The following is a 14,758-nucleotide window of genomic DNA, read 5'->3' as shown; positions in this document are numbered from 1 at the left end:
TGGTCGCCGGCGGGCGCGGGCGACGCGGGGATAGGCCGGGGAAGCGCTGAACAGTCGCCGGGGGCGCGAGCGGCGGCGGCGGCGCGGCTGGATGGGGGGCGCGAGCGCGCCAGAGCGGAGGAGGGAGCGCGGTAGAGAGCAGGAGCGAGCGCGGGAGCCGGCGCAGCAAATAAGGGGCACGGGATTGCGTTTTGGTCAACACGGCACTGAAGCATACGGACACTGCAAGAACCACCCTTATATTGTGCATCACAAGAACTGAAGTACATGTTCCAGCCAATGATTATTTCATACGACCACCTTTTTTATTCATTTGTGCCTCTTGTATACAGAATTACATATGCTGTCCCCCGATTGCAACCACTGTTTCTGCCATGGGATTTTACATCTACAAATTGGCTGGTAATCTGGCTTTCTATACATTCCACATCTCAGCAAACAGAAGATCAATTAGCTTACAGTAAACAGAAAAACACAATAACACAATGACCGCCAATCTGTGTTTGTTTCTCCTTCCCATTCCAGAATATGCAGCCACGGAAACCATCCCATTTTGCTAGTTTCCTTCTACCCTTTCATGATGAAGACCTCCTAATGTCTAGAATGTTTGGACTCAGAGGGGAAACTCTTTCTGAAGGACGTCAAGGTTGCGGGAATCACATGCAGCAATCATATCACTGCGTGAAGCATTACTGATTGGAAAGGGGGAAATGTGTTAGTAAGGCAAAATCATCATAAAAAAATTGCTCATGTTCACATGCAGATAGAAGGAAGCGAATCGGACATACCCAAGTGAAATTCTCAAGTACTGCCAGGCATTGTCTGCTTTCGGATTCATGGAAACCGCCCTTACATAGTACCGAATGGAATCTTCGTACAGACCCTGCATAGAGAGCAGCTTAGAAAAGTATCTTGCAACAGGGGTTATATGTGAATGACTGTTATCTGTTATCATAAGGATTTCTGTGTTGAGTTACCACACCATTGGATAAAGATAGATTTCAATGTTCATCGTTAATAAGTTAGGTAAACGAGTAGTCCACATTATAACCGTCTGCGCTTAATCAACATTTATTCACTAGGTGACATTCATTGTACAAAAAGTGCCCCGAATTTTCATAATACTGAGAGCATGATAACAAGACAAACATTTCAATACTAAAAGTGAAAGAACATAAACTCACTTATGTAATGATGAAAAGCGTGTTAGTGGGCCAGTGGAGTAATGTTAACTCAATATAAGGTTTCTTATTTCGCATTGCAGGGAATTTGCGAAAAATACAATTATACAGCCAACAACATGATCGAGTGATCATTGTGCTGCACAAGAATTACCTGGTTGGCATAGCTAATTCCCATATTAGCCCATGCACGGACGTAGTTGGGCTTCAAATCTAGAGCCTGAAATAACAAGCAACAATTTGGGATTACTTCCAGGCACTTTTTAGTATACCACAATCAACATCTAAAGTAATAAGCCAAACACCTGGGGCACTCTTTAGTATACCCATATTTTTTGTAATGCACACTAAGATGGTTTCGAACAGTCATCCACTTTGTAGTTTATACTAATAAATTAAGTGAAGGATGCAAATAAACATGTATTTGTAGGATTGGACACCAAATCAATGGGATTACACTGCCTCACAAATAATTTGATTATATCTCATCGGATATACTATAATGCAAGAAGCACTTGGGATGTAGCATACACGCAGCAGCAAACACAATCTTGGTGTCAAATCACACAGAAACTTATCCACATTCCACACAGAGAGATTTAGCTGCCCCAATCCCAATGTTTGTGATATGCGACATTACTTTCCAGATGTCAATCAGTCTATTAGTTGATCATTTCAGATTTTTTTAGCTCCAACATGTATAGAGACACTATATTATAAAACTATTTTTGTCAGACGAGATCATACTGCTAGCTTTTGCAGTTTGCACCGCAAATACAACTGCCAGAGCATTCCTTAAAAAGAAATTGCCAGAGTCTCTGCTAGAGACAAAGTGCTACTCCCTCCATCCATATATATAGAGCTTAATACATTTTTCAAGGTTGTCTTTGACCATTGATAAGATTAATAATATATGAGATGTATGGTATAAATATTATATCATTAGAAACTCCTTTCACATACGAATTTGATTATATGATTTGTGTAAAATGCATATCACATATTATCGTTCTAACCCGTGGTCAAATTTAACCTCAAAAAATGTATTAGGCCCTACATATATGGATGGAGGGAGTATACTTCTTGAACCAAGCATATAAATACACTTAAACAGAACGAGGCTTTCACCAAAGTTGAAGTTCACGCACGTTCCAAAAAATAATTACCTGCTGGTATGCCAGTACGGCATCAGCACTCTGGATGCTGTTTGCTTGGGTCGCACCGAGCTTGTTCCAAAGAGAATAGTCTTGTGGTTTCAGCTGTAGTGCCGTCTTAAATGAAGCTATAGCTTTATCATATTCTCTTGATAAGTTGTACAAGACACCCAGAACTATGTGGACATCAGCATCCTCAGGCGACATCTGAGCAGCTTCATTGAACAATCTAACAACCTGGTGAGAGGTAGTTGTTTAGTATCCTAAACTAATAACTTCTAGTAAGATTGGAAAACAGATTGTACAGACACATGATTACAATTAATAATATCTCGCAGAAAGGTACAATAAACTGAGACAGTTATACAGAATACCATTTGGAAGCTGGAGATGGAAAGGGTTTAACAAGTTAAAATTGTTTGTTTGATGCACCATCATTATGAATTACATATCCCTCACTTACATCTGGACCATATGGTGAATCAGTTTGGTGGGGAGGGACGATACCCCCATACTTTGGATGATTCTGAAGCCACCTCGAAAGATATCTTAATGCTTCTCCCTGTTCCAACTCTGCAGTAATCATATAAGATAATAGATCCTCTCATGATGGTATACAAAAATATTGAAGTATAAAAAACGAAAGTCGGGCTATTTCGACAAATTTCCTGCTTCAACAGAACTTCAAAATATATTAGAACATGTTATGAGCACAACTATTGCAGTATTGAGGCTTGGATCATTGGGAAGTTTTTCTAACTGTAAATGAAAATTGAAAAAGCTGGAAGATGGGTTAGTTTTTACAATTGAAAGTAGCTTACACAACGCAGATACCTGCTAACTTCCAATCCTACCTTCTACCACTTTGTTTCTTATAAGACAAATTCCAGCAGATTAAGCAGGTCACTGAAATGCTCACATAAATAACACTCACCGTTTGTGTGACTGACACCAAGAGAAAGAAGAACTTCTAAGTTGGTAGGATTGGCCTCCTGGGCACGCAGCATTGCAGCTATGGCCTGAAAGCAAGGAAATGAATTAATAACAGCAGACTCTTTTAGCAAAGAAGAAGCATGGAGCCCATCTCATAGACCCCAAGATTCTTAGAACTAAAAAATTAATTTATTTTGTACTCCCTCTGTATCTAAATACTTGTTGTTAGGGAACACTACTACAAGTATTGTGTTACAGAGGGAGTATATATGAATATCTAACTCTTGTGAGGTGAATGGTTCACATCATCAGTCACGAGAATTAGCATATTGCTTTGGCCTTTAAGACTAGATAAAACAATATTCCTTGAAAATGATCTAAACTCGGTCATGAACAAACATGATGCATCCAATACATCCATGCTGGACATAGTGACAATAATCCGTTCAACATATGCCGAACATGTATTATAATACTTGGTATAGGGATGAAAACGGAGCGGAATCTTTCTGTCTGGTCCAAAGTAAAACGGAAACGGGGAAAAAAATCGAGAAAACGCAAAGAGCCTTGCGTTTCTTTGTATTGAAAAGAAGGGGGATTACAACCTCCTAAGAGGCAATTACAGCATTGTTACAAGAGGGTTAGTGGACATCCCAGGATGGGGGCATGACTACCCTAAGCCCTTTGGCCCCGGCTCTCGCCCAACACCTAATCTCATCTTTGATCCTACCCAAGAGCTCGTCGAGCGATGGAGTGATATGGTCAAAGACACACGCATTCCTGTGTTTCCATATCATCCAGGGCACCAGGAGCGCGGCTGACCTCAGCGCCTTGCGTAGCGATGGTGGTGTGGCATCCCTCGCCCTCATCCACCAGTCCTGGAGTGAGGCATCATGCTCCGGCGACGGGGCCGTTAGGCGCAGCCAGGATAAGGTCTCGTGCCAAGCCTGCCTCGCGAAAGGACAAGTGAGCAGCAGGTGTCGTTCACCAGATGCTCGCAAGCTAAATCTTGCGCAACGGAATTTCTTAGGCAGAAAGGGAAACAAAAAGGTACAACATTTTTCGGCGGAACAGCCATAAAAACGAAATAGCTGTTTCCATAAATACGGAAATTTCCGTTACTACCATGGCTGTGTGTGACCCAATAATCCAGCAGGCAACAGTGAACAGAGCACATGCAATGTGCGGGCCAACCAGAATGTAAACCTAATCCCCTGTCCCTAATTGACAGAGGACAGAGCAAGCGAGCACGCCGCCGTGCACGCCATCCAACCATCCCGAGCCCACACGGTGCCACCCATCCATCCTTGCTACGGTGCCATGGCAACCAGAGCGCCGCCACCAGCATCGTCCGTCACAGGCTCACTGCCCTCCTCCGTTGACGTCGATGCCCTATGCCGATAGGGGTGGAAACGGATCGGATAGTGCCCTTTGTTAGGAAGTATTAGTATTAGGAGTCCTTATTAGTCTACTAGTATTAGTCTAGGAGTCCTTATTAGTCTATGTTTACTTTCCTTGCACCTCAAGTCATGTGTAATATATATATGCCCCTTGGGCCTTCAATAATAGACAAGTTGCTTTCCTAACATGGTATTAGAGCCCTAGGTTCTTTTTTCGCACGCGCAACTCGTGATTTTTCCTCTAACCCGACGCTCTCGCTACAGCCTCTCTAGCCGACGCTTCCTCTCGCGTCGTGCTCGTGCTGCAGCCGCGTCTCCAGCCTGCCCCACCCCGCCGCGGTCTGTCCAACGCCGCTGGATCTCGCTCCCGATCCATTTTCTCCCTGGCTGCAGGATATCTTGTCCTCGCCGCTGCCTCGATCTGGAGGCCGACTCCACCTGTCTCGACCCTGAAGGAACGAAGGCGGAGAGCCCAGCAGGGGATCGATCTGGACGCCGCCACCCCTTCCCGCTGTTGTACGCCGCCAGCAGCTTTGGTCTCCCATCCCGCTTCGCCCGGTTCTGCTTCAAGGTCGCCAGCAGCTTTGGTCGTCAGGAGCATGCTCTTCAGCAAGGTGACTCTACTGTTGATGACTTCTATGCACAGAGTTCTGCTATCTGGCGCCAGCTCGATTCTCTCCGCACTGCTGGTTGTCGTACTTGCCCCTGTTGCCAGGCTGTCTAGACCAACTTGGAGTTTCATCGCGTCTACGAATTCCTGTCTCGGCTCCGTAAGGAGTTCGAGCCTCGGCGTGCTCAGTTGTTTGCTCGTGGCCGTATTTCTCTCATGGAGGCGCTTTCTGAGATTCGTGCTGAGGAGACTCGCTTACGTGGTGCTGGTTTGCTGGAGGTTCCCTCGGTGCTCACTGCTCGGGCTACTTCTACGCCCCCTGCTGCACCGACCCCTTCTCACTCGAGTGCTCCGTCGCTCTTACCCACTCCTTCTGGAGGCTCAGGTCGCCCCCATCCATATTGTGGCTACTGCAACAATGATGGCCATATTGAGTCCCACTGCTACACGAAGAAGAACCACTTGCGCCAGGCGCAATCATCATCTACAGAGACTTCGTCATCTACCTCGACAGCTTCAGCCATCGCTTTGACTGAGCAGGATATTCTGCGCCTTAAGCGTCTGCTCGCTGCTTCAGGTTCTTTCTCGATGGGTACTGCTGGTATTCTGACTCAGGCTTCCCGCACTGAGCAACCACCTCCTACACAGTCGGGACCGTCTCACGCACACTCTGGTTGGAATTGGCCTTCGCCGCCATGATCTTATTTTTTTCTCTTCCGCTGCCATCATCTCTAATCTAGTGTGTGTTTTCTAGTTTTCTTTGTTTTCCGCTGCGTCCACCAAATCCGTTGATATTTTGTGTTTTCTCATGACATGCGAGTCCACCATAACTTAGTCCGTGAGCCTTTCTCCGGTCCTGATCCTTTCTATGCAACTTTTGTGGTCTATTTGCCCTTGTTGTTTTCTATAGGATTTTCTGGACTTCTTTTGCATTGTCGATCTACGTCCATCGTGCCTTATCCGCCGAGCTTCCTTCGCCGACGGTTGTCGTGGACTATGATTTTCTGCACAATGCTTTATTCCTCTCGATGTGCCATCTTCTTTTGACAACCCATCTTCTCCTGATACTTTTGTTGTATCTTCATGTGATGCGGTGTCTACCTCTGATGTGCCATCTCTTCGTTATCTCCTTCGGCGACTCGACAAGTTTTGAAGACTCTTCATGCTACGACGACACTCTCAAGACGCGGATTTGGATTATCATTGTTTTTAGTATTACACTTCTTCAAATGCAATGCTATTGCATACGCTTTGCATTTGAGGGGGGTGTTAGGAAGTATTAGTATTAGGAGTCCTTATTAGTCTACTAGTATTAGTCTAGGAGTCCTTATTAGTCTATGTTTACTTTCCTTGCACCTCAAGTCATGTGTAATATAGATATGCCCCTTGGGCCTTCAATAATAGACAAGTTGCTTTCCTAACACCCTTCTCACTTCCGTTTTCATATTTCAAAAACAAATATGAACGCTGAATACGAATACGGAGCGGATGTTACTCGAATATGCATACGGATTGGGTGTTTCTCAATTCAGAACCGATACAAATATCTTATAATTTAGTGGCATATTAGGTAAAGGAAATAAGTCAGCAATTATATGTGACCTAAGATAATCAACTCGCACCATACAATAAATAAATGATAGACCAGTAGACGGAGAAACACTGTTGAAGCATATGGGGAATACCCAACCTTCTCCATTAGTTCGGACTTTTGGAGCAACTGGTTGGTGCATGAAGTGTGGTGTGCTATCAGAGACAGAGGCCTCGAGTTTGAGTCCTGGCTAGTGCAATTGTTTTCTACAATTGCTGCTTGCTCCCCTCCACGTTTGACACGCAGCAAGACTGAGAGAGACTGCACACGAGTGGGGGTGTTCAAGTATATGTGGAATGCCCAACCTTCTCCATCAATTTGGACTTTTGGAGCAACTGGTTGGTGCGTGAAACCTAATACATACTACTATAATGCACAATAGTTTCTAAGTTAAATCATACTAAAAAAGTAAGATTTGGCAACTTTTTAGGCTTTTAGAGCATCTCCAACGAGTGCCCTATAATAAGGTACCAAATTATGCTTGGGAGCATAACTTGCAACCCCTAAAAGTGCTTTTTTACAACACCAAAAACCTCCTTCCCAGTGCTTTTTTATAACACCAAAATTGTGTGGTCCCCTGGTGTTGCAAAATTTCCAACACTTGGTCAGCCCCGTCAATGGAGGAGGCCAAGATGGTCGACCGCACAGGGCCCCCCAAAATTTGGGGGCCCCAAATGACTGCTAGTGTAGTAGTAGTACATGTGTATGGATAGGTTCATCAGCCTGAGTTAATATCCATCGGCTCACCCAGCAAAAGCTAGAAAGAAGAGAGCAGCCCATCTAGCACAACCAGCCCACAAGGCATCCTTTCCTTCTCTTTTCTGTCACGTTCCATCTATCGCCAGAGGCCCCAATACTCTGGCCTGTTCTCCTTCCACGCAATTTCCCAATCACCCGCGCCGCCGCTGCTGGCTACCTTCTTCTGTCGATCGGCGATCAGCCGATTGCCCAGGATGCTGACTGCTGTGCTGGCTGTCCCTGCCTCCAGGCTCTAGTCCCCGATTACCAGATATTGGTAATTAGTTTGCTTCTATTTCATTAGATTAAATGAGGAGAGGCAAACTGGCAAACGGGGCTAGGTTAGGAGGACGGAATTACGGTAGTACTAGAACTTGACAGCACATCTATAATACAGTATACATCAATTTTTGAGGCATGATTTTTCTTTGTGGGAAGCATTATAAAATCGTCATGTATGTGTTGTGCGGTGCCTTAGTTTAACCTAGGTGACGGTAATTGATTTTTATTTTGTTCACACTAATTAGTCAACTTCATGTTTGAACAATGAATCATTAAAGTTCTTTGGTTTATAGAAAATATGAAGACATAAAAATATACTCTCTCCGTCCGGAATTACTTGTCGCACAAATGAATAAAAATGGATGTATCTAGAACTAAAATACATCTAGATACATCCATTCTTGTGACAAGTATTTCCGGACAGAGGGAGTAGTAGATTATTAAAATTAGTTCTTCTGTTATTCGAATATCTGGAGGCAATTTTGATTTTTGCCCCGGGACCCCGAATCTCTGGAGACGGCCATGCACTTGGTGTAGCTGTTGTATATTTGGAGTAAAACTTTTTGCATATATGGCACCTACTGGAGCAGCGTTTCTGGCCCCTCGTGATGTAAAAGCGATCCTGCACTATTTTAGGGCACCTAGTGGAGATGCTCTTATGTTGGGTACTCCTAATTAGCATATAGGGCTAGAATTGCTTAAATTGGCTAACATATTTTTTTCGGATACGGATATATCCAATTCCATATCCACATTTGTTTCAAAATCCCATACAACATTTGAATTTGTAAAAAGAATCCGGATATTTTCCATATCCATTTTCATTTTAGTTCGGATGCCAATGTTGACTTGCAATATAGGGTTTTCCCGAATATGAATATCGGATATTCCAAAATTTCCACCGTCACTTTCCACCCTTCTATGCCGATAAACCTTTCTGACACCGACGCGCTACGCCTGCATAGTTCAAGGGTTCTTTTTGCTCCGGCGTAAGTGTTCACGTCCATACCGTATTCGCTCCATACCTCCTTCCCAGGGTATCTGTATTTGTTTCTGCTCCAACTAAAAAATATGAAAACAAATGTGATATCACTCAATTCCGGCTGTTTCCGCTCCAATTTTCATCCCTAACTCGGCATATGAACAGCAGAACATCACAGCATCTAACATTAATGAGAGAGGCACAATTACCTGCTGGTCATCATCATTTTCGGCATGTGTTGCTCCAAGCAACCTCCAACCTTCAGCATTATCAGGGTTTTTTAAAACTTCAGCCTCTAGAGCAAGAGCAGCTTCACTTAAGAGGCCCTTCCGGAAGAGCTCCTGCCCTTCCTGCATTGGATTAGGGTGGCCAACATATGGGTTCATCTCGGAAAAAACATAAACCCCTCGAGAAGCGCCAGAACTTTTGGAAGCTGACAGTTGGCTCTGAAACCTACAAGCAATATACAATAATAGTTAAATGGTAAGCTGTAATTGCTATACGTATGGGGCTTTTGTAAAACAGAAAATAACCAACCAATGGTAAAAAGAAATGACTTCTCAATGAATATTAACCAAACCCTAAGTTCTTTTAGTAATGTGACACAGAGATTGGTCCGATAACATATCAAAGAAGCAACAGAGGTCGGCTCATCCTTAATACTATTAGCAAAGACACAGAAACAAGATACTTGTGCTTACTCATCTGCCCATGGATCAGCAGAGCTCTCACCAAAAGCTCCTCCACTGAACTCCTCTGCCCAATCATCCACTTTCAATTTGGAGAACTCATCAACCCACTTCTCGTTGAGCCCACCCTGATTCTGTTCACTAGAGAACTCACTAACCCAATTATCGGCTCCTTGTGAAAGCTGTAGAACAAATATTAGTGAGGCAAAATCATCAGTGCCCAGCAGATATTAGTGTGAAAGAAGGGACATCGGTGTATTTTTCCTAAATAGCTACAACCCACTACCTACTTTTCCTACACATGCAAGCATGCCACATGAGCAAGTCCTGCATGCAAGTCATAAATTACATGTTTTTCGCATTACTCTATGCATGCAGGGCTGCCACATCATCAATTCGTGCATGTTAGTTATAAGTTTTTTTTTCATTAGATTTTGTATTGACAGTGTATGTTTTGGGCGATTGCAGCATACCTATATATTTCATCCTTCACATTTTTGTTAGAAATGATATTATGTTTACTGGAATTCATTTTTTTATATGCTTCATGTTTTTCACCTTTTTAAGCTTACATTTGCTTTTCATTAGTGTTAGATGTTTTTTAAGCAACTATTTATGCATATTCTAACAAGATTCCTGTAGAAACGCTTGGGGCATCATCTAATATTGCTAAATGATAATACCATTATTACACCACACTGTTCCTTTTTTTTACATTGCCTAGAAAAACTAGAACCCCGTTTGAGCATGCCAGCATGGCATGCATTACTTCACACACATCCAGCTCTCAGGTGAAAACTAAACCCCGTTTAGCACACCATACAATTAGTTAAATGCATCCAGCTCTCTGGTATTACCTCTTCATGCACAAACTGATCTGCCCAAGAGTTTGCATTAGCATTATGCTGTGTTTGAAATTCATCAGCCCAGCCACTGGATTGGGATGCTGAACCTTGTTTTACTTGGTTATCTTCTATAATAAGTTCACCACGGCTCATCTTTGAAACAAACTGGAAGAATTTAGAATTCTTCCAAAAAGGAAAAAAGAAAGTGTCATCAGGTGTTTAAGACAGGACGATCATAATGATGATCCTATAGTATAATATAAGGTTGCAAGCAATGCAGTTGATTAACTTAATGTAAATAAACAATATTATTACTGGTGAAAGATACAGACTCAAGAAAGAGTTCTTATGACCCAATATCCACAAAAATTGTGTTTGAACCATGAAATATAATAGGCGGTATCTGTAGAATATCATATAAAAATAAATAGGATTACATATCACCCCAATTGCCACTAAAAAATAGTGTTTTTGGCATAAACAGAAACATTGGACACGTGGGCGGTATAACATGATATATCAATAATGTGTCGTACGCCAATATGAAGAAACAATACAACACTTATTCACAATATGTTAGTTCATTTCTGCATATCCAATCGAGGTTCTTCTCTATCAGTTTGGAAAGCAAGATCGTATTTAGGAGGTTTGGTCTGATTTTTGGAGGATCCATTTAGATACTTTATTTAGGCATGTTGGATCTAATCTAGAACATTTAGGTTTAGCCTAGCATATCACGATGCAAATGCAATCACATCAATTGCAGAGATAACATGACTAGGATATTTCCTTATGAAGAAGAAAAATAAATTATGATGAGCTGTTGTTCAAGCAAATTTTCACTGTGGGTAAAAACAATGTGCAACCAAAATAGGGTTACATGAATAAACAAGGCCATCATAAATACCTGGAACTTTGGGTCATTGTTACTTGATAATGTTTCTGCAAGCATACGGGATTGCTGCATAGCTGCGAGATTCGCCATGTTCGCTCCTCCCATCTGACCCATGGCCATCTGAGACTGATGCTGAGACAACATAAAGTACATAGCATAATTTAAACCATGTATCCAACAAATGAACATGCTCATCCAGAAGGAAACTAAATTATGATGGGTATGCAGATTTCCATACGAATTACAAGGATTTGTTTTTTTTTTTCACTTTAGAAGCCAACTAAAACTAGTTAATATTTAAGAGATATGTTGAAAGAATGTGATCCTTTGTCACCTCATGTTCTAGAATAACTACATTTAGTAGAAGTAAGAATTCTATGTTTACATAAGACTGTCTAAAAAAAACATACATATATAAAAAATATCTTAAACTTTATTTCTAAATACAGCATACAATTACTCATAGATATCATAATATCTCGCTCAATGGGTAGGGTAGGGAAACTATCAGATTACAACTGGGTAATGGCATACCAAACCCACATATCCTTCTCAAACAAACTTTTTTATTGGATTGTGTTTCCTGCTGGATATTGGCTATTTACTCACGAAAATGGAAAACATAATTTTCTAATGTTTACGAGAAAATTCCAGTACAAACAGAACACACTCAAGAATACTGCAGCGCATGGTGCAGATACAAATGAAATCCAGAATTGCATTTGGATACATAGATAGCCAGATATCATCATTTATTGGGCAATCAGATTATCCAGATAAAAGGGTATCAATTGCAACATAGTTATACTGGCCTAGAAGCTAAAAAGTATCTTCAGCATGGCTGAACTTGGTTCTAGGATGTGTTGTCTGCTCATATGATTAGTATAAATAAACAATGAAAAAACATGCTTCACAATTGATGGTTGTGAAAATGTCAAACAGGCTTTTACAAGGCTCTGACCTGTTCAAACTCAGAGGCCCATCCATTGGGACCATATTGCTGCTCAAAAGAGTGCGCCCAACCCGCAGGGTTATTATTTTGCTTGCCAAACTCAGTGATCCAACCCTCAGGGTTATTATTTTGCTTGCCAAACTCAGTGATCCAACCCTCAGGGTTATTATTTTGATTGCCGAACTCAGTAATCCAATTATTTGCAGCATTGTGCATTGGGCCTGATCTCAAAGCACTTTGGGATTGATTCCAGTACTCCTCCATCTCTGGGTACGGCCCATGCAGGGGATTTTTCATCCGATGATTATTGTCAATATCAAGAGAATGCAGCAATGTATTTACCTGATATACGGATAAAAGTGTTACATTCATGAATGTTCTTCTAATAAACATTCATCAACGAAACATAGGCAGCACATGGAACTTGGAAAGTCAAGCAAGTCAACAGGAAACTACTGAGCTGAGCTAATGGAGGAAGGACAGAAACAAGTGTTGTGAGAAAATTCGTATGGTCCATGGCAATTCCAAACACAAATGTAAGAAAAGTTAACCTGTGCTTGTATATATTCTTCAGGTTGATCGGCCAAAATATGGCGCGCCATTATGCAGCTGCGATCACGTATACATTGCTTGTCGCCTTCGGACAAACCAAGAGCTGGTACTGGGACAGGTTGAAATGGCACACCAGCTCGGCCACTTGAAAGAAAAGAATGCAGAACACCAGATAAGACCCTTTGTGGTGGACCTGGAACAAAAGTTAGGTGTCATTGCATGTGTGGTTAATAGACAACCATTCACAGTAGACAGAAATGCTAAGACACAGAAATCTACCATCCAAGGCCGGTCCCAAGGTAGGGCCTGCATTGTTATAAATTTGCTCAAACTCTGCAAAGTTTGCTTCTGGCCCCCCAAATGCAGAATGCCCCGGAGGACGAAAAGATTCAACCCAGTCATTAGCAGGACCCCCACGAATGAAGTCGGCACCCTGCAAGTGTTCGACAACAGTTAGGAGTGGCCGAATGGGACACAAAAGGACAGTTTTGGAGAATCGCCATTACCCGTGCAAATGGTCGTTGATCTTGCTTGAACTCATTCTCAGAGCCAGGGAGAGTAGACAATGGAGCTGTGCTATAATCAGACGTAGTTGGAACATTAACGGAGGCTCCAGGAAGTCCCTTTAGTGACTGCACAAAAGAAAATGTTATAACCAATATTTTCTTGGACTTCAGGTACAATTTTTCAATGCATTTCGATGTTAAACATCCCATATTTCCAATTTAATCCACACAAATTCTTATATAGGAACATGGAAACTGGTAGGAGACAAAAAAAAATATGTCTTCACATATACCTCGTACTGGTATGTTCAGAATAAGGTCAATCAGAGATTCTCAGATAAGCTAATTCACAGAGTACTTTGACTTAAACTGGTGAAATGAGTGTGCTAAAGGTTAGAATCCTAGCACCATGAACTCTTTTAACCCTTTACTATATTTTTTAACAAGATAACAGCATAGGAATAGAGAAGCCTGACGATATTATAGTGAACTTGGTAGCTTATAATTTACAAAGCACTGACTCAAGTATCTCGCCCAGCACATTAGGAGCATGGTTTCAGAGTAAGGTAAAAGGGAACAGATACGGAACATTGAACCAGTGATAGCTCTGGCACGTCGGGTCACAGTCTAAACTCTAAACCAATACACCAAGCAATCAGAGACATGCGACAGCACAGCCCACGAATCAGACGTATTTTTCAGCGCATCTAGACCGCACGGGATACAGCACTGGCTTCGGGCAACAGAAGCAGCATATGAGCACAAGAAACCTAAAGGGCGCCAATTGATCCAGGCCAGCGCAGATGCAGGGAGTAATAAGTCCTTAAGGTCGATAGTCTTGACCGACGGGGCGACGGGCTTAGGGTTTACCTCCGCTTTGCTGGACTGGCCGAGAAGGGTGTTGGCGAGGGTGCCGAATGGGTTGGAGGAGGAGCCCCCGTCCGGGGCGCAGTTGTTCTGGCCGGTGATGAGGTGGCGCGTCCCCATGTCCGCGGAAGGCCCCCGCTGGCGCCGGAAGGAGGCGCTGACGCTGCTCCGATCGCCGGCGGCGAGAGGCGTTCAGCCCGAGGAGATGAGGAGGGAGAGGGGGGGAGGAGTCGTGCTGCGGCGCGGTGGCTTGGCGGGCCTGGGGAGGAGTAAGCTGTTGTGGACCCGATAAGGCCAGGACACGTGAGAGATTATTTTTTCTCTGTAGAGTACGTATGGGTGGTTGGGAACTTTATTTTTCGTTCACACACGAGAAAAACAGGGAACCGGTTTTTTTCCTTTATAAAAAAAATCAAATTAAAGGTTGGCCGAAGGCTTGAAGTCTTTCCTATTCTACTAGTTCAAAGGTTCTTCTATTTTTCTTTCACGTTCCAGTGTGAAAATAGGAAAGCTTTTCTTTTCTCTTGAAAAAACAAATATCAAGTTGGTTGAAGACTTGAAGTCTTCCTTTTCTAGTCCAA

At 42.7% G+C, this 14,758-nt stretch overlaps 1 protein-coding gene across 2 annotated transcripts; it reads right to left on the bottom strand.

Annotated features, from left to right (window-relative positions):
• Positions 1-283: 283 nt before the first annotated feature.
• LOC123407086 (peroxisome biogenesis protein 5) lies at positions 284-14,447 on the bottom strand. Of its 2 annotated transcripts, XM_045100126.1 has the most exons (15): positions 14,181-14,447; positions 13,311-13,436; positions 13,084-13,237; positions 12,804-12,997; positions 12,262-12,594; positions 11,313-11,432; positions 10,418-10,588; positions 9,573-9,742; positions 9,081-9,324; positions 3,270-3,354; positions 2,799-2,908; positions 2,348-2,572; positions 1,336-1,401; positions 789-883; positions 284-692 (listed from the first exon to the last, which is right to left on the bottom strand). In XM_045100126.1, the coding sequence occupies exons 1-15, from the start codon at positions 14,295-14,297 to the stop codon at positions 614-616; spliced, it is 2,289 nt and encodes a 762-aa protein (XP_044956061.1). In that variant the 5' UTR covers positions 14,298-14,447; the 3' UTR covers positions 284-613. The 2 variants fall into 2 exon arrangements, with proteins under 2 accessions (XP_044956061.1, XP_044956062.1); XM_045100127.1 differs by lacking the exon at positions 10,418-10,588.
• Between the last annotated feature and the right edge of the window lie 311 nt (positions 14,448-14,758).

Source organism: Hordeum vulgare, chromosome 7H (genome assembly GCF_904849725.1).
Source record: "Hordeum vulgare subsp. vulgare chromosome 7H, MorexV3_pseudomolecules_assembly, whole genome shotgun sequence".
In the NCBI taxonomy this organism is placed as follows: domain Eukaryota; kingdom Viridiplantae; phylum Streptophyta; class Magnoliopsida; order Poales; family Poaceae; genus Hordeum; species Hordeum vulgare.
Note: the sequence above shows the minus strand (reverse complement) of the source record. Positions and strands in the feature narration are given on the sequence as shown.

What these genes read in the sequence shown, in the direction of transcription:
- LOC123407086 (XM_045100126.1), bottom strand. Translation starts at nt 14,297, where the DNA reads ATGGGGACGCGCCACCTCATCACCGGCCAGAACAACTGCGCCCCGGAC. An exon ending in GCCAGTCCAGCAAAGCGGAG is followed by an intron (nt 13,437 to 14,180) that starts GTAAACCCTAAG and finishes TCTTTTGTGCAG; the next exon opens with TCACTAAAGGGACTTCCTGG. An exon ending in AAGAATATATACAAGCACAG is followed by an intron (nt 12,595 to 12,803) that starts GTTAACTTTTCT and finishes TCCGTATATCAG; the next exon opens with GTAAATACATTGCTGCATTC.